Source organism: Aspergillus flavus, chromosome 5 (genome assembly GCF_009017415.1).
Source record: "Aspergillus flavus chromosome 5, complete sequence".
In the NCBI taxonomy this organism is placed as follows: Eukaryota; Fungi; Ascomycota; class Eurotiomycetes; order Eurotiales; family Aspergillaceae; genus Aspergillus; species Aspergillus flavus.
In genome coordinates this window covers 4,331,695-4,348,497 of record NC_092408.1, presented here as the reverse complement: position 1 = coordinate 4,348,497, position 16,803 = coordinate 4,331,695, and the positions used below count along the sequence as shown (strand labels likewise).

Below are 16,803 nucleotides of genomic sequence, written 5' to 3'. Positions count from 1 at the left end.
GGCAGGAACGTAATTGGCTGTCTGTGTGTGACGTTGAAAAAAAATCACACGGGAAGTTATATCCCGCGGGCCAGATCTTCCCGCGGAGCAAAGTTGCATGAGTACAATATATAGGAGTTTTCGGGCCGCATCGCCGTGCGATATCATTGTCCAAAGAATGGTCAGAGAAGCACATGTTAATTTACAGCACAATATAATGGCTTCCACAGCCCTGTCCCGCTCACGATACTAGGGACCTCTTTGTCCTTCTTCGAAAACACAGAATACATCAGGCCTTCATCGGCGGTAGTCTGGTCATACATGCCCACTGAAACAGCTCACCGCGCTAGGTGGTAGAGACCAAGCCTGATTCGATGCCGGGAATTTCTAAGCATGCCGTCTCTCACGCCTCAAATCCAGTCCGAACGGGTATTCCGGCGGTCTGGATGAGGGCGGGTACTTCGAAAGGCTTGTTCATTCATGAGCATGACCTCCCTTGGTCTAAAGACCTTTGGGCACCAATTCTCCTCTCTGCTCTGGGTTCGGCCGAGGGGGGCAAGAGACAGCTCAATGGAGTCGGAGGCGCGACACCAACCACTTCTAAGGTGGCGGTAATTCGCAAGTCTAAAATACCCGTGGTAGACGCCGACTATACCTTTGTTCAGGTCGCCCCGGATCAAGCCCAGGTTGACATGACAGGGAATTGTGGAAACATGGCGTCCGGGGTAGGACCATTTGCTCTGGATGAAGAGCTCGTGAGACCAACAATACAGGGACAAAGAACTGTAACATTACCTTACACATTATTAGTTTCATGTTCTGGCGCCATTGTTAAACTGGCAGATGCACATCACAGTGTTTAACACCAACACACAGCAAATCCTGGTGGAGACCGTTCACGTCACCCCAGACGGCAGGTTTTCCGAGGACGGCGACTACAGCATAGCAGGGGTTCGAGGCACAGCAAGTCCAATTCGAATGAATATCATCAAGCCAGCCGGTAGCATGACGGGAAGGCTGTTCCCCAGCGGAGCGAAGCAAGAAATGCTCACCGTGGGCTCGGCGCACACCCCGACGCCGTTTATAGTTCGAGTCAGTCTAGTGGATGCTGCGAACCCTTTTGCATTGCTATCCGCGAGTACCATGCCCGCCGCGTATCATGGCTCGGAACCTACATCTCCCCTTTCGCTCGGAATCATCGAGGAGATCCGCGTTGCAGGAGCTGTGCGGTTTGGTCTCGCTGAAGACACTGCTACGGCGGGACGAGTTATAGGTACCCCTAAAATCGCCCATCTATATCCATGTCGACGCGAGGTCGACGTAGGACGTCACATTGATGAAGCTGATATTGAAGTACTGCCGTTCAGCCTGGGTCAACCTCATCCCAGCCTTCAGCCGACGGGAGCTGTCTGTGTCGGCACCGCGCTAAGCATACCAGGAACGGTAGCATGGGATATTCAGCGCCAAGCCCCAGGTGTCCACCATGGTGACTCTCAAACACGGCAAGCCATGATGATCAATCTAACGATGAGCACAGTGAAGTGGTTGCTCAAACACCCCAGTGGACTGATGGGCGTGGAGGTGGCGTGGGGATGCACGAGAACGGGGAGACATCCGTGGAGAGTGTCAGTATGTTCCGCACCGCACGACGATTGTTTGAGTAAAAGGTGTTTTATCGCCTGTAATCACAGGTCGTGGGTATTTAGATGAGTCCAAGATAAACTCTTCCAAGGAAATTGTATCAAGGGCTGTCAGGTGAAGATAAAACATGAAGCTGTGTGTTCACGTGGAGATAACTCAGTTAGCGGCCTCAGGCCAGGAATGTTCCCCCCTGACGATCGACAACAGCGATCAACCAAACTTAATTGCCGATCATCATGTCCGAATACCCCATCGGTTTCCCTCGTCCCATCACTAAATCAATGTGGGCTCTGCTCATCGTCATCAAATGATTGTTAGCATGGAAGAAGCTTTTGGTTTGATTTTCCAAAGGGTTTTCGATTAATTTTCAGAAGTTTTTAGTTTTTTCACCATCGGGCTTCCGTAACACCAGTTGTCCCGAATCCAGGGTTCTGCGTTACACAAGGCGCATGGTCAAAAGCAAAGCTGATTCAGCAGCAAGAATGTCACTTAATTATACAAGCCAGATGAACACCGATGTATGCAAATAGATCCCAACAAACGCAAAAAATGAGCCTCTCCGTACGCCACCCAATGAAGATATCAGCTCCCAAAAACTCCGTAGCTACATCAAAGATCACGATGTATATATGTCGAGATATATATCAGGGTATAAGACCGCATCCAATGTCCGGATAGATCATCCGGTCGGTTACGTGAATGAAGTAATCACGCTACTCGTACTGTTTATCGTCGTCGATGGCATCGGCCACTTGATCATCGGGGATCCATTCCTCTGATTCTGGAATCCACGTATGGCTGCATGTGATTAGCACTACCTTATGATGAGGAGACCAGGAAACTCACTTATGAAAATGCGTGCTGGTCAAGGCATTCTTCCCGTATTCCTCGATCAGAATCGCATCATAGTCAAAGGGTACTTTAGCCGCAACTCCTTCGAAGGTGGTCTTCCGGAGGGGGTAGATATCCTCCGTCCGGTACTGGTGCTCGTGCTTGTCCATCCATAGGTTCGGCTTATCTGGGTTTATTTTACTCAACCCGGTTATATCGATATAGAGGCCCGTTTGCATATCTATCCATCGCGCATCGATGATATTCAGTCCCATGCCATTCTCGCGTTGACGAGCCCAGGGGTTGATATCGAGGAGATAGGTCCGTTGTACGTCGGCATTCTTAGTCGAGTATTGGACGACCGTCTGGTTATAGCGGTCGGCAAGCTGACGCAAGGTAGTATCGGGTACTTGAGTATCCATATCCCAGTCCCAGGGCATGACCTAGAAAAAGGCAAGCGCTACCAGTTAGCGACATACCAAAATGCACTGGAAGCAAGAGAGATACCTTGCCGTTCCACCACCATCCTAACAACGTCCCATGTGCGATCCACGTCTCTAATCCATTTTCCTCGAAAAAGTTCAAGTATGCGCGCACCATATAGGTCATCGTCTGCGGACGTTCCTCGTCCGCCACGGGTTCGGTAAAGTAGCGAGAATCATAGTGGCCGAGAATATCATCGTGGCCCGGTTCATGGAAATACTTGAACTCCTCGGATTTGTTTAACCCGTACTTATCCCACAAGGGGTCCGGGTCGTCTTGATTAACGACCTTGCCATAATGCTGCTCCGCGCTGCCCGTCGACGAAGCGGAGGACGCCTCGGTCCGCGCTGACCAGATCGCACCGGTAAGAGCCAGGAGACCCCAAAGGTGCATTTCGAGATCTAGTGTAGGGAGGGAGGGAGGGTGATCGGAGGGCAGATAACGAGCAGAACGATCACGCCTCGGTGCGCATAGTGGCCGGGGAAACTAGCAATCACCCGTCGGTTGATGAGTTGAGTAACGGAATGTATATAGAACGGTAAGGAAGCCGGTGCAATAGTAGATCGTGGACCAACAGTTTTTGCGCACGAGGGATCCGGGGATGGAGCCAATATTATATTCCTAAAAGAGTAGTATCCCTGTCAAGTGCTGTCGATCAGGGACCGAAATAGGGAGGAATTGTCCCAAGCTAAACCTGGGGGCGAAAGTTTAAGTGCACTGAAGAATGTAAAGAGAAGTGAAAAGTAGAAGAAACTAAAACAATCCAAATGCTTCAAAAGAAAGCAAGTACAAACCAGCGCACCGGAAGGGAAAGGAACCTTGGGTATCCCTGCGATCCGACTAATCCGTCGAAAAAAGCAAAAACACAAATTAACATAAAATCCAAAAAAAAAATACAGGGAACCAGTTCACTGCAGCTGCAGTTCTTAAAGCGGGGCGAAAGGTATTTGGGTTCGAGAAAAAAAGTCCCCACTGTGGCAGGAGAAATTGAGTGGGAGAAAAGACCCTGCTTTGGGGAGTGACCCTGAGATGGTGAAATTCCTGCGAATCATCCGTAAGGGTTTTGCCTCCCTTTCCACGGCACGTTACTACGTAAGTGCACAACCCATACGCATTCTTCTACGTAGTTGTAGAGCCTGAGGAAATCAAAACCGAGGAGGTACGGTACTTCCCCAAAGTACCGCCACCTCGCGTGCCAATTAGCCCGCTTCGGGGTTGCTCCACTACATTCCCTCCATCAATGAGGTGGTAGTAAGTAAGAAGTATGGTCACATACTACTAGTACTCCGTAAAGTATTCCATACTACTCTACGGGGGAACAGGAGCTGCGAACAATCACCCAATGCGTCCCTAGAGAGGGGTAATTATGAAGAACAAAATACATAATCTACCTTACCCCATTAATATACAATCAATCAATCTCAATCATCCATTCGTCATCACTGACTAACATGATGTTTCATCGTGAGCCACTTGACAGTTGACACCTCTCAATGACAAAAGCACTCGTATTCGTAAAAACCAGCCCTACGTATAATACCGTCTCTCCTGTACAACTACTAACAGCTTCCCGTCAAGTCCCGGATTCCGGAGCTAGTGGCTGGTTTGAGGCGCCATACTAGACGCTTTAGTCAAGCATATAATAATATCCTATCACGACGGTCGACGCCATAGTCCTAAATTCAGCAGCGCTTGGATCCCCTGTCAGTTTTTATACTGTTCTTTATGCACAAAGCACCCGGATCCATCATTAATGCCGTATCTCATGCAGCGACCACTGCCGGCCTTCCGTTTTGGGCGACATTTAGAGACCAAGTCAAGGCACGAGAGATCTCAATGCCCCTTAAATACCTACTCACTCATGTACAATACCACCGCCGGAATAAAATGAGGTGACAAGAACATCTACCAAACCATACATTTCCACGATCGTCAAATATCCCCATCATGACACCCCCCCTTTTTTTCTCGTTCAGCCTGCCAAGCAGACCGGGTCCCACTTAAAGTCGTTGTTGTCCTTCGCCTCCGACTCCTGGCCGATTTCCAATCCAGTATTCTTGGCGAAGCGAACAACTGAATGCGCCCCGGCGACCTGTCACGACTCGAATGAGTGCTGCCTAGTGCCATGCGTCTTGGCGAAGGAATACTCTTTTCACCGTTCTTTGTGGTCATGAAGAGTGTAGCGTTTTGAAAGTTGGAACTCAAAAGAGTTAGCAAAAGAACCTGATTAGTCATCCTCCCGGACCTGGTCGGTCACCTGATCAATTCCATCCCCAAAGCAAATATTGAGCATCCGTAGACGTTGAACCACAGGAATGAAGCTGCTTGGTTGTGGTTTATGTAATGGGCAGGTTGTCTACTACCCGGTGATAGAGCTTCAAAGGAAATCATCTCTCAAAGAGACTCCTAGATTAAAGTTTCTATCTACGGCCTTAGTCCTTATATATGTGAACCACTTCGGATTACTGCTTGTTTATGGGCTACATCCCTACGAATATACCTATAATCACTCTTGGTCACTGTGAATCCGACCGCAGATCGCTCATAGTGCCTACTAGGCAAATGTTACCTATTTTGCTACGGGGCACCGCCGCCCTAGGAATCATACATGGCGGTGAGACTGGCAGCAGCCTGAGCCTGAAAGGATGATTAGGCATTATTATCCGTGGGTCTTTTATTGGCAATCATTTACTTTTGCGCAGCCAAAGTCTATCCACACATGTCATATCTATGTTCGGTACCGTCTCGCGTGCCATGATGCGCCCTTATGTAGGTCCGGTCGCCAGCGGATGGAAGGGGATGCGCCGACAACGGTGCCGAGATTCAGCAGTGGTGCACGACTTCGCCAGCATCCTCGCAGGGCAACCAGGGGGAAACAGAAACGCCATCGGCGACACACGAGAACCAAAAGAAATCTCGTTCTACATGAATTTTGCCAGGTCATGTCGACAATCGAAAAGAAGAAAGAAAGAAAAACAAGTGGGGCATCGTAATGATAGAAAAAAGCAACCTCGCGCACAACATCATTGAATTTGGTTCATAGGTATTGGCATCAGTCTGCAAATGCGAGAGCTGTGTTCAATGATAATATAGGATATTAAGGATGAGAGGAATGACCGATGCAACAGGAGCGAGGCGTTTACTGCTTGTCGCCAGCGGGGGCTTCCTCCTGAGCAGGAGCATCAGGCATCGTCTCATTTCTCTCTTCAAAGTTCATAGCAGCGGCCGCGGCCTTCTTGGCCTGCTCTTCAGCCGCGCGCTTGGCTTCTTCCTCAGCGCGCTTCTTAGCGAGCTCTTCAGCCAGAGCTTGCTGGCGCTCGTCCTCAAGGGTCTCCTCGAATGGCTGCACCAGCTTCTTGATCTCCTGGAGCTTGCCAGCATAGACATCGAGAGTGGTGTCAGCACCGCCCTCATCATCATACAGCCAGTTCTAAAATCGTGGTTAGCACGAGCACAAAACCTTGACAGACACGGCGATCTGGCTAGAAAAGGAGAGTGAACATACCTCGAGCTCATCCAGCTTGTCATCGAAGGCCTGCTTCTTGGCCTCATCTTCGAGGAATCTGGCGTAGCGACCATATTTCCTGTCACGCATATCGTAAATCGTGGTTTCAAGCTCGTTCTTCTTCTCGTCGGTCTCGGCGATAGTCTTATCATGCAGATACATGGCCTTCTCGCCTTCGATCCAGGCTTCCTTAACGGAAGGCTCAATGGCAGGGGTGCCGGCGACAATGGGCAGGTCGCCCTTGCGAACCTGCTTCTTGACCTTGCGGGTCTTCTTGGGCTGCTCATCACCCTTAGCATCGGTGTCCATAGCCTAGTCGCATGTTAGTAACAAAAGCTGCGCGCATTACGATACGAATCCAACTCACATCAGCATCCTCCTCGACAGGCTCCTCCACTTCCATGTCCTCGACGTAGTAACCAGACTCAACGTTGAGGATACCGTGCAAGTTCAGGCGGGCCTTGAGCTTGCAAATCATGAAGTCATCGTTGGCATCGGCCTTGACACCCTTGACAGAGAAGCGGCCCACCCAGGGGTCGGTCTTTCCAGGAAGCTCCTCGGGGCTAGCGTAACGAGCTTCGAGATCGAAAGGCTGCTTGCGGTAGAACGTGAGAATCTTGGTCGAGGGCATGACATTGCCGCGACCGAAGACGGTCAGGCTGGTGTCCTCGTCGGGGATATCTGCGGACTGCTCCCAGGTGAACTCGATGGGGTAGTTGACGATGTCGTGCACGGAGAAGTCACGGACACGGAAGACGGGGGAGAGGATGGCACAGCTGAAGGCACAACCGCGAGCGATGGCCTCATCTTGGTTCAGGGTGAAGGAAAGGTTCTTGCCGAAGAACTTGGAAACGGCCTCCTTGATGGAGGGGACACGAGTGCAGCCACCAACCATCTCAATGCTGTCAATATCCTCGGGCTTGAGCTTGGCCTCGGCGAGGGCCTGCTCGATGGGAACAAGGACGCGCTCCAGGAGAGGCTGAACCATGGTCTCCAGCTCCTCACGCTTGACAATGGCGCGGACATCGACGTCCTCCATCAGGGATTCGATGCTCATGGGGGCAGCAGGGTTCGCCGAAAGGACCTTCTTCATCTTCTCAGCGGCAGCGAGGGTACGAGCCCAAGCCTTGGCGTTCTTACGAACGTCGATCTTGAACTTCTCCTTGAACTCCTCGGCGAAATGCTCAGTGAGGGCAAGGTCGAAGTTACGGCCACCGAAGTGGCGGTCGCAGGCGGTAGCCTTGACGTTTAGTTCACCCTTGCGGAACTCAACAATCGAAGCGGTGTAGTCGCTGTGGCCGATATCAACGAACATGACGCGGCGAGGCTTCTCCTCGGGACCGGGGAGATCGAGCTTAGTGATACCATATCCAAGAGCGGTGGCGGTGGTGTCGTTGATCAGTCTCAGAACCTTGAGACCAGCAATCTCACCAGCGTCAAGCATGGCCCGGCGCTGAACATCGGTGAACCAGGCGGGAACGCTGATGGTGACATCGGAGACGGGGATTTGCAGTTCGTTGGCGGCAGTATCTCTGATCTTGGTCAGGTACATGGCGACCAGCTGAGTAGCCGAGAACTTCTGCTTCTGCTGACGGAAGTTAACCTCGACACCAGCCTGGCCGTTCACATCGCAGAGAGTAGCAGTATTGAAGCTCTGCTCGATCTGAACATCAGGGTCGCTGAATGAGCGGCCAATCAGGCGCTTGAGGTTTGCAACAGTGTTCTTCAGGTTGGAGGTCTCTCGTGTCTTAGCAGCCTCACCGAGATATCTACATTTGTTGTCGAAGGAGATGAGGGAGCTGAACATCACACACAGTCAGTATAGGATGGCTAGATAAAACCCACGCCGTTAAGCTCGTTGTTGGCTGGGGTGGGGCGGAATCTTAACAGAGGGGTGGACATACGGAGTAGATCTGTTGGAAACTTCGTTGGTGATCTAAATTGAGTCGCACCGACGGTTAGTCTTTGCATTTCAAAATGGTTCAAGTGACGGGGTTGGTAAGAAAAAAAAAAGTATAGGGAAGCGCTGAAGGTGGGGAAGGCATGATACGCACAATGTCGATACCCTTATTACGGGCGACACCAATCTTGGTGCTCTGGGCACCGAAGTCGATTCCAACTACACTCATGATGAAAAGGGATATAGATGTGATAGGAGGAGGTAGGGTGGGAGGGAAGAAAAAGTGATAAAGGAGAAGGAGGAGGTGTAATGGATAGGAAGCGGTATCACAAAGTTAGGATGAAAAGATTTGGGGAGCGAAGAAAGAGGGCTGGAGGGGGAGAATTTGCACGTTGAAAAGCGCCACTATCGGGCGGTGATGCAAACTGTGGCTCAGGTAAGAAAATCGAGAAAATGAAAAAAATTCAAAAATTCAAAAAGAAAAAAAAATCTAGACGTGGGCTTCTCTCGCTGGTCACTGAGATCCACTATCAACTTTCTACTGCGCAGTTAGATACGAATAGATCAAAACCGGATTTAAAGGAGAAAAGACGAGGGAAGGAAGAGGTGATATGAATCTATATATAGGATGAATCCATTCCTTTCAAGAATTCCATTGCGAGTCATCTGGCTACACCTCATCCTTCCCCCCAGCCGTATAGCACAGCACAACTTCCGTTTGGGCTCCGATGGCGCTGACCTTTGGAACCTTCGAGCGCTTACCACTCGATTCTTCCCCCGCTCACCGCCTGCGGTGGGTCTGGGCAGTATCCCTCACCGCCTGCCGCGGGGTTTGCTTCCTCTGCTCCTTCCGCTTGCTCCTCGCCTCAAGCTCTTATCGATAATCCACCCCTCAGAGATTTCACGGCCCTGGGGTACGCCATTGGGTGCCTGAGAGTCTTGGCCTCCCCCGGGTTGGACTGACCTTCACGTAACAGTTACCTAATGCCACCCCAATGATTGGAGAATTAGGACTCAATTTCTCCAAAAAAGGTACCGTTTGCTACTCATGCGCGGCCGTTACACATGTGCCCGATGAGCAATGACCTGTTTTAATAACTCAATAGTCACCGACTATCGGCAGAGGAGGACAAAGGAGGACCGGTGAGATAATGATATCCATTGTAGGCCAGCATATCTAGAGTATCGGGAGAGGGAGAGAACCTCAAGAAACCAAGGTAAGAATATGTCAAAAGAAGAATGACTGTAACTATCCAACCCCCTCCGCATCTTTCTCTCCTCCTCTCTAATTAATAGACGTCGTAAACTTGTCCCCACCTCCTCATCCTCCCAACAGTATCCAACGTGCGAAAATGTCATGCTATGATGGTACTCATGGAAAACGGACCCGCCCAGCGACTCTTGCCTTGTGATGTCACACCATGTACTCAGGGTCCCTTGATTGTGATGCTTGTCTCCGTGTCTTTTGTAGCCGCCGACCCCGTGACGGTCGAAGGCTGCGATGATTCCCCGTTATTACGCCTAGCTCAACTGACTGGTGAGGGTATGCAGACTGTAGCACTCCTTGTGGCTGCCTGAGCGGGATGCAGTGAACGGTGTCATCTTTCTGGACGGAGGCAAAGGCAGGGGCACCTTGAGATTGCTCTGATGCAATATGTGTCTCGGGACCTTCAGATTGTAGCCTCGCTGGGCCTTGAGTATGGATATCGCCATCGTCGGGGCTCGTGGCGAATTGTTGAAGAATACCTGTGAGCTCTTGCGCTTGGAGAGCCGTTGAACGCTTCGCTCGATCCTCTTCGTTCATCAAGCTCTCCACATCCAAGGGTAACGATATAGAACTACTACTAGAGTCCGTGACCACAGAGTCGGAAGAGCAATTCGGGTGCAAGCCGATCCGGGGAACATCTAGGGGCGAGGTCATTAGACTAGCGAGTGGTACCATTGCCTCATCATGATTGGAAATGTGGCTGCCGCGATGTCCTGGCAATCCAGAAAGACGACGATCGATCTGTTCCGAAGCTCGATTGAAGCACCCTTTCTTGTCAGCCTTGGCTCGAAAGGTATCAACCAGGACATTCAGCTCATCACCCTGCGCCCGAGCCTGTTCAACAGCTTCCTCCGGCGATGTATGCTCATCGGCTTTCGCAGCGTCAGCTCGCGGCCCTCCCCAGGTTCGCTGTCCCGCGGTGAAAATCCCATACACCATGTATAACCAATTAAAGAATGGGTTAAGAACGAACATCAGCGGATACAGCCAGGCCTTGTATCGCTTCAATCGGATCCCGAAATAGAACATGAGCACGTAATTCAGCCCTAGCGATATCGCGATGAATCCAACGGGGAGATCTACAAACCGACTGGATGTTGTCATGAGGGCAAGCACTTGGACGAAGAAGAGGAGAGCAGTTGTGCGGATAGTATTTTGCATGAGGCGAACCAAGCACAGGAAGGGATACCGTCTCCACAGCCGGACGTCTGTCAACATGCATGCCTCGTTTGTAATATAGCCAAGAAACCATCGGCGCCGTTGCTTCAAGAGAGTGCGGAAGGTCTGAGCCGCCTCCGTTTTGCAGAACGCGCTGGTACACATTTGGATCTGATAGCGCTCCTTCGCCCCGATCATAAAGAGATGCGTGAGCCACCGATCTTCTCCCAAGTGACATTTGGCATAGTCAAATAGATCTTCGCATTGTTCCGCTTTGTCTGCAAAGTAGTGCTTCGCCATCTTTCGAAAAGCAGAAAATCGCAGTATCGTCAATGCGCCGGGCAGACAGGTCACAGCGCCGCATCCCGATTCCACAGAACGCTCGAAAAGCTGACCATGAATGTATTCCAAGTCTTGTAACACCGTGATGAGACTATTCTTTTCTGTGGTTGACGTGATGATCCCGGTCATGGCTAACATGTTATGCTTACTTCCAGGTTTCAGCTCCATATCATACATGAAATTCTGCAAACACAGTCGGTCTAGGATGCAATCAGAATCGATGAATAACATAAAAAGATCGTCGTGCTTCCTGTTGTACTCTTCATAGACTTGACTAATCAACTTGAATGTTAACTTCTGGCAATGTCGCTTGCCACCGTGCTTGAAGCGAGACACAGTGATTCTAGCTTCCCTATACGTCACATCTATACTTTGCGGATAAGTATCCAGGGAAATCGGTATTCCAAGATGGTGGATCACTCGAAGGTAGGGCTCGTCGATATTGACCCCATCGTACGATAAGAATACATGGATACAGTTTGTTGGGTAGTCACTGTCGACAACCGAATTGATTGCTTTTATGAGGACTGCAGGGTTCTCCTTATATACCGGCATAACAATCACAGTCTTCGGTGCGGTCCGGTCGTCCAAGACTTCCTTTATCCGCTGAGTTCTTCCGATGGAGCTCGTGACCAGTCTATGGACGCAGAATAACCAGGGAATGATGAGCAAGGCTGAGAACGTCCAGAATGCGAACCAGTGGAGGAAGAAGACGAACTCAGGAGGGTAGTTCTGAGTGAGCTGAGGCGGTAAAGGGAGGGTGACAACCATAATGGGGAGGAAAATTCCTCTGTACCGATCAGTATGCACTGGTCACTGATACTTCCTCGCAGTGTTCTTCATGGCCCAACTTACCTCAATGAGGTGAAAATTATCATCATTGTCACAGCAAGAACCTTGATACTCCAATGCTCGGCTTTCTGGAACACCTTTACCAGGCAATATAAGAATGCAGCGAGAAAGAGCAACCATTCCAAAAAGGCTGCTAGCATTAACGGACCTATAATCGATATGCAAACTATCTGTATACCTATTAAATGTAATGTTCGCTTTTGTGTTCGAAAACAGCTCGACTCACATCTTTCGCTGCCCATGGTATGGGCACACCCTGATTGACACTCCCCGCCATAGCACAAAGACGTTCAAGAGAGACGTGGTATCGCTGGCTCACTGTCGCTAGACTGTTGGATGTCAAAAGTGCTCAGTTACTGGTCACAGAATCCTGCACCGGATGAAAATTGAAGGAGGTTCATGTAAGATATCATAGGGCGGCGTTTATTGTGTAGGTCATCGCCAGTCGAACGACGACATGGCCTTTGTATGTAATTTCTTGTTGCCAAGTTGTAGACTGCAATGGTCGGATGGTCGCTATGGTCGTCTCTGCTTTTGGCCAATCTCATTTGCATTCGAGTGAGACAGACTTGCCCTTAAATCGATGGCATTCTTCGTCGCATATGTGAAACCTCTGACGGGATATTGGGCTGTTTAGCGATAATCTCTATTGGAATGATACATGTGTCCACCGGAGCAATACGGACTCTATGTACGGCGAGGACATGGGACGAATGGAGAGGAACAATTGTGGAACTGTATGGCTGTGGCTCAAAAGAGGAAGGTGCAGTTCTTTGGGAGTTGAATGTGTAGTAGCCCTGTGCGCCTGAGGCAGTAACCCCCCGATGACAACTACATCACATTCCCCAGAACTTGTGCATCACCCCCAAAAGAACCCTATTCGTTTGAGTTGGATTCGAAAGATGAAAGAAGATAGAACTGAAGTATATACATTCAATGAACATGCTAAGACCCAGATACTAATTACATTTGACTACCTAAGATAGCACCATACCCCCATCAAAACAGATCAACATTCACATTAACAAACGGTACAACGCTCACCACCCCAATCAACCCATTATGAACCGGATCTGGGCCCGACCCCTCAAGCTGGGGTAACGAACCAGCCGAGTACAACTCATCCAACATAGTCCGAAGATAGTTCCACATAGTTGACGGTACCTCCACGGTCAATTCATTCTCCCCGGAGACAAGATAGGCACTGAGGTCAAGTTTCGGCGCCTGGAAGTCGAAGGCCTGGAGTCTGTGGCCGTTGAAATAGACACGAGCTGCATTTGGGGTCTGTGGGAGAAACAGGTAGGCGCCATCTGCTGTGTTGGTCGTTGGGGGCCAGGTTATGTTGGTGGTGTAGTAGCCGACCCCGGAGGCGTTGGCGATGCTGGGGATATCCTGCCAGGAGATGAGGGAGGTGAGCTTGTGGGTCGTGTTGTGTTTGGCCGCGATTATTGATGCATCGGATAGATTATCTGGACGTTCCCAGTGTTCGACTGTCAGGGTCCAGTTGGTGAGCTGGTACGCTGGGGCGGGATCCTTGGTTGTTAGTTGGGATATGGTTTTCCCGTTGGATAAGCTCAGGGTCTGGTCGGTTGAGCCTGATGAGACATGCAGTTGGACCTTGTTTGCTCGGTTGCCGTAATTGTAGCCAATTACTGAGGATGGTACCTGAGTAGCATGTAGTGAAGTGTTGCTAGTCGTGCCGCGGAAGCCAAGGATAGTTGTTTGATTCGCGGCCAGATGAAGGGGCACCACGGTTCGGCCAGAGCTTTGTTGATACTCAAGAACGGGGCTTTGGCTTCCAGTCCAAGGATCGAAGAAATATGGTCGCTTTGTCGTGGCAACACTTAAATTACCAGCAGTATCCACTGTATCACCCAAGACGAAAAGATAGTCGACCCCATCAGCGTCAGAGCGCCATGTAGAATACCATGTGCCATTAGCTTGCACCTGCACCCGCGGTGCGATGCCTAGAGATTGCAGCATCTTGGATGCTTGACCAGGAGATACAATGTGGACGTTTTGCACTTCTTCCAAGGAAGATATTTCCATCGCCAGAGCGTCTGTGTTTCCGTCCCCTGTGTAGTAGGCATTTGGTAGCCCACCAGACAGGATTACAGGCAAGCCATTACGAGCAAACTTCTTGATATCTCTCACGGCATCAATTGTGAGGTTGCCAGAGCTGGGAATAACCATTGCACGGAATCCCGGACCATCAGGAGCAAGTGTGCCATTGCTGACACAAGCCTGCGGCAAAGCAAAGCTGTCTGGTGAGAGATAGACATACGTGAAACCTGCACAATTTTAGCATGCAAAGGTCATTCAACCTTCAATATCAGTAGAGCTAACTTACCTTCCTCGAGTAGATCAGTCTCGTTGTAAATTGTGCCGAACTGTGCGTCAGTAGCGGAGTCCTTATTATAAATAGCTACATCGAGCTTAGGCTGTCCCTTTTGCTGAGTATATTGCAATCGAGCCACATAGTTCAAAGCCTCCGAAAAGCCATGGTTCCAGGAAGGCTGTTTCTCAGAATACAACTCGGAGAAAAGAAAGTGGAACGGTGTATTACCCGGCCACGTTGTACCGACATAGTTTCCGGAGAATGTGTGTCCGTGGAGGACGAACTGGTTGACGCCTCCAGCAATAGCCCGAGCGATTTCCCACAAAAGCGCTGTAACTTGATGCTGGAATGCTTTGTAGTTGACTGCACCCATTTCATTGGAGATAACACGTTTGCTGGCGAGAGCAGCTGGTCCAACGAATTGACGATATCCATCGATGCTGTCACCGAACGCCAGGCTTTCACATTCCGGTGCATTCACATCAGGAACATGTGCAAGTACATCGAGATTCAAGTTGTAGCCCACTTGAGATGAGTATTGGAGATCCATGGCATTTACCCATTGTGTCAACCCCTCCAAGTATGCCCGGTACCCTTCCCCTAAAGCAGCCCGGTAGTCGTTGATATACCCACTACCCTGATCGGGGGTATCCAATAGACACTGGATAGTACCAGGAGCGGTCGTTTGTAGACCTATGTTGTTGTTTTTGTAAATTATAAGTGGAAGATACTTCTTGATGCTGTAGCCATGCTTCCTCTGGAAGATGCTAGGAAGATCCGGTGTCCAGGAGACATTTGCGGTGATCTCCATGCTATCCTCCCAGCCTGCGCTTAGTTAGCCTCTCTGTCTTGAGTACTGGGCATGATCAACTCACCATAATTACCGACTGCAACAAGCATCTGTTTGATCTCGTCCTCAAGGATATACTCATCCCAGAATCGAGTAACAGTTTCTGCACCCTTCGCACTGAAATGATCCACGACATATGATCCACCGTTAAAGATTGTTCCCGACACATTAGAAGTACTTGGTACATTTTGATGCAACGTCTGATGCTGGTAGAACGCAAATAGCCTATACCCCTGACCGCCCGTCGTAGGAAAACTCAAGCTAAGCTCCCCTGTGGATGTAACGTTCTGTGACCACTCCTGCAAGGTTGAGTTCCTTAACACATACTGTGTAGCGGTGGGTTGAACTTCACTGCCAGGAATCAAGCTCTCTGTAGGATTCGAGATATTTCGACTCGATAACACTTGAGCTGAAACGAGTGCTATCAGCTCCCCGGTACCCCAGCCAGGGATCTGTCCATGATATGAGCCATTCAGAGGGACGGCAACCGAGGCTGTAGACTAAGTATGCGCATGTCAGGACACGTAATTGTCATTCTTTGCAACAGAAAGACTTACCAAGTCCCACTGTAGTCCTTCATCACCGGGACTCGCTGGTACGCCTTGTCCCTGATTCGGTCCCAAAGGGAAGTCCATCACCAGACCCGCATCTTTATGAGCCTGTAGGGCGGCTTTGAAGATATCAACAAACGCGGGTGTACCAAATCCATAAGTTACCCAATCTGCTCCTGGAACAACATTGCCATAGTCATAGTAGGGAAGAAATTCCACACCTCCAGCACCATTGGCGCCGGCATCCTTGATATTCTTTTGAACAATAGTCGGATCTACACTGGCATCTGGGAGCCAGTAACGAAAACGTGGGCGAACTCTAGCGGCGGGATTCTCGAATGTGCCATAGTCGATCTTTGCTCCTACTTGGTCGTCGACTGCCAGCCCATACTGTGGGAGCAGCAGGGCGGCCAAACAAAGAAGGCGTGTTTGCATTGCTGAGGTCCTGGGCTGCACCCTGGATTGGAGAGGACGAGTCCTTAAATGAATACCGTTCCATTATAGCCAAAGTTTGGGTTATGAATGGTCGGCAAACACAACCCCGAAAACTTTTATGGTGATCGTCATGCTCGGACAACCCGAGATTTGATCTACAATTTTTCTGCCTAGGGCCGGCGCAGTGCAGCGTCATCCTGTCCCGAGTCCCCAGCTTTTCTCCACCTTCCGAGCATGAATAAAGTGGGGTAAATGAATACCATTCTAGTCAAGTCTTCAGGAGGGTGAAGCTGTGGGGAAACCCGGGGTATCCGGGGTCTTGCAGCCTACTAATTCTGAACCGGACTATCTAACACCGAATAGGGTAAGCCAACGTGCATTCCAGATTTATTTTTCTATATTTTTAAACTTGTTTCTACAGGCAGAAATTAGAATAGTTTACTATACTAAATCTACTCGAATTGCTCAGTTAGTCTACTTAGTATACTTAACCCGCTTAGTTTACTTGATCCAGTTAAATCGTCTAGTCTGCGTGGTCTACATAGTCTACTTGGTCTGCTTAGTCTACTCAGACAACTCTATTTAGAGCTATACTAGGTAGTCTGCTTAGTCTAATTATATAGTCACATGACTATAAACTACTGAAGAAATTAGAATTAGCCTAGTACTGA

General features: G+C 49.8%; 4 protein-coding genes across 4 annotated transcripts; 1 reads left to right on the top strand and 3 right to left on the bottom strand.

Moving 5' to 3' along the window:
- Positions 1-353: 353 nt before the first annotated feature.
- F9C07_2234954 (PrpF protein) lies at positions 354-1,643 on the top strand (the record flags this gene model as incomplete). Its single annotated transcript, XM_071509963.1, has 3 exons — positions 354-734; positions 790-1,465; positions 1,522-1,643. The coding sequence occupies 3 exons, from the start codon at positions 354-356 to the stop codon at positions 1,641-1,643; spliced, it is 1,179 nt and encodes a 392-aa protein (XP_071364692.1).
- Positions 1,644-2,333: 690 nt separating this feature from the next.
- F9C07_9282 (putative mannosylphosphate transferase) lies at positions 2,334-3,327 on the bottom strand (the record flags this gene model as incomplete). Its single annotated transcript, XM_041286640.1, has 3 exons — positions 2,334-2,418; positions 2,467-2,894; positions 2,959-3,327. The coding sequence occupies 3 exons, from the start codon at positions 3,325-3,327 to the stop codon at positions 2,334-2,336; spliced, it is 882 nt and encodes a 293-aa protein (XP_041148425.1).
- A 2,245-nt stretch (positions 3,328-5,572) lies between these two features.
- F9C07_2285565 (molecular chaperones HSP70 superfamily) lies at positions 5,573-8,984 on the bottom strand. Its single transcript, XM_041293483.2, has 5 exons — positions 8,494-8,984; positions 8,344-8,375; positions 6,807-8,238; positions 6,440-6,751; positions 5,573-6,364 (listed from the first exon to the last, which is right to left on the bottom strand). Exons 1-5 carry the CDS (start codon positions 8,566-8,568, stop codon positions 6,074-6,076), a joined length of 2,142 nt encoding a protein of 713 aa, XP_041148424.1. The 5' UTR covers positions 8,569-8,984; the 3' UTR covers positions 5,573-6,073.
- A 769-nt stretch (positions 8,985-9,753) lies between these two features.
- Positions 9,754-16,552, bottom strand: F9C07_2223160 (chitin synthase-domain-containing protein; the record flags this gene model as incomplete). The annotated part of the gene is made up of 7 exons (XM_041293481.2): positions 15,704-16,552; positions 15,172-15,646; positions 14,309-15,121; positions 12,989-14,249; positions 12,185-12,287; positions 11,962-12,128; positions 9,754-11,896 (listed from the first exon to the last, which is right to left on the bottom strand). The coding sequence occupies exons 1-7, from the start codon at positions 16,130-16,132 to the stop codon at positions 9,754-9,756; spliced, it is 5,391 nt and encodes a 1,796-aa protein (XP_041148422.2). The 5' UTR covers positions 16,133-16,552.
- Between the last annotated feature and the right edge of the window lie 251 nt (positions 16,553-16,803).

Coding starts and splice junctions, on each gene's coding strand:
- F9C07_2285565 (XM_041293483.2), bottom strand. CDS start 8,568: ATGAGTGTAGTTGGAATCGACTTCGGTGCCCAGAGCACCAAGATTGGT. Junction 8,376..8,493: donor GTAATAAGGGTATCGACATT/GTGCGTATCATG, acceptor GACTCAATTTAG/ATCACCAACGAAGTTTCCAA. Junction 6,365..6,439: donor ACAAGCTGGATGAGCTCGAG/GTATGTTCACTC, acceptor CCACGATTTTAG/AACTGGCTGTATGATGATGA.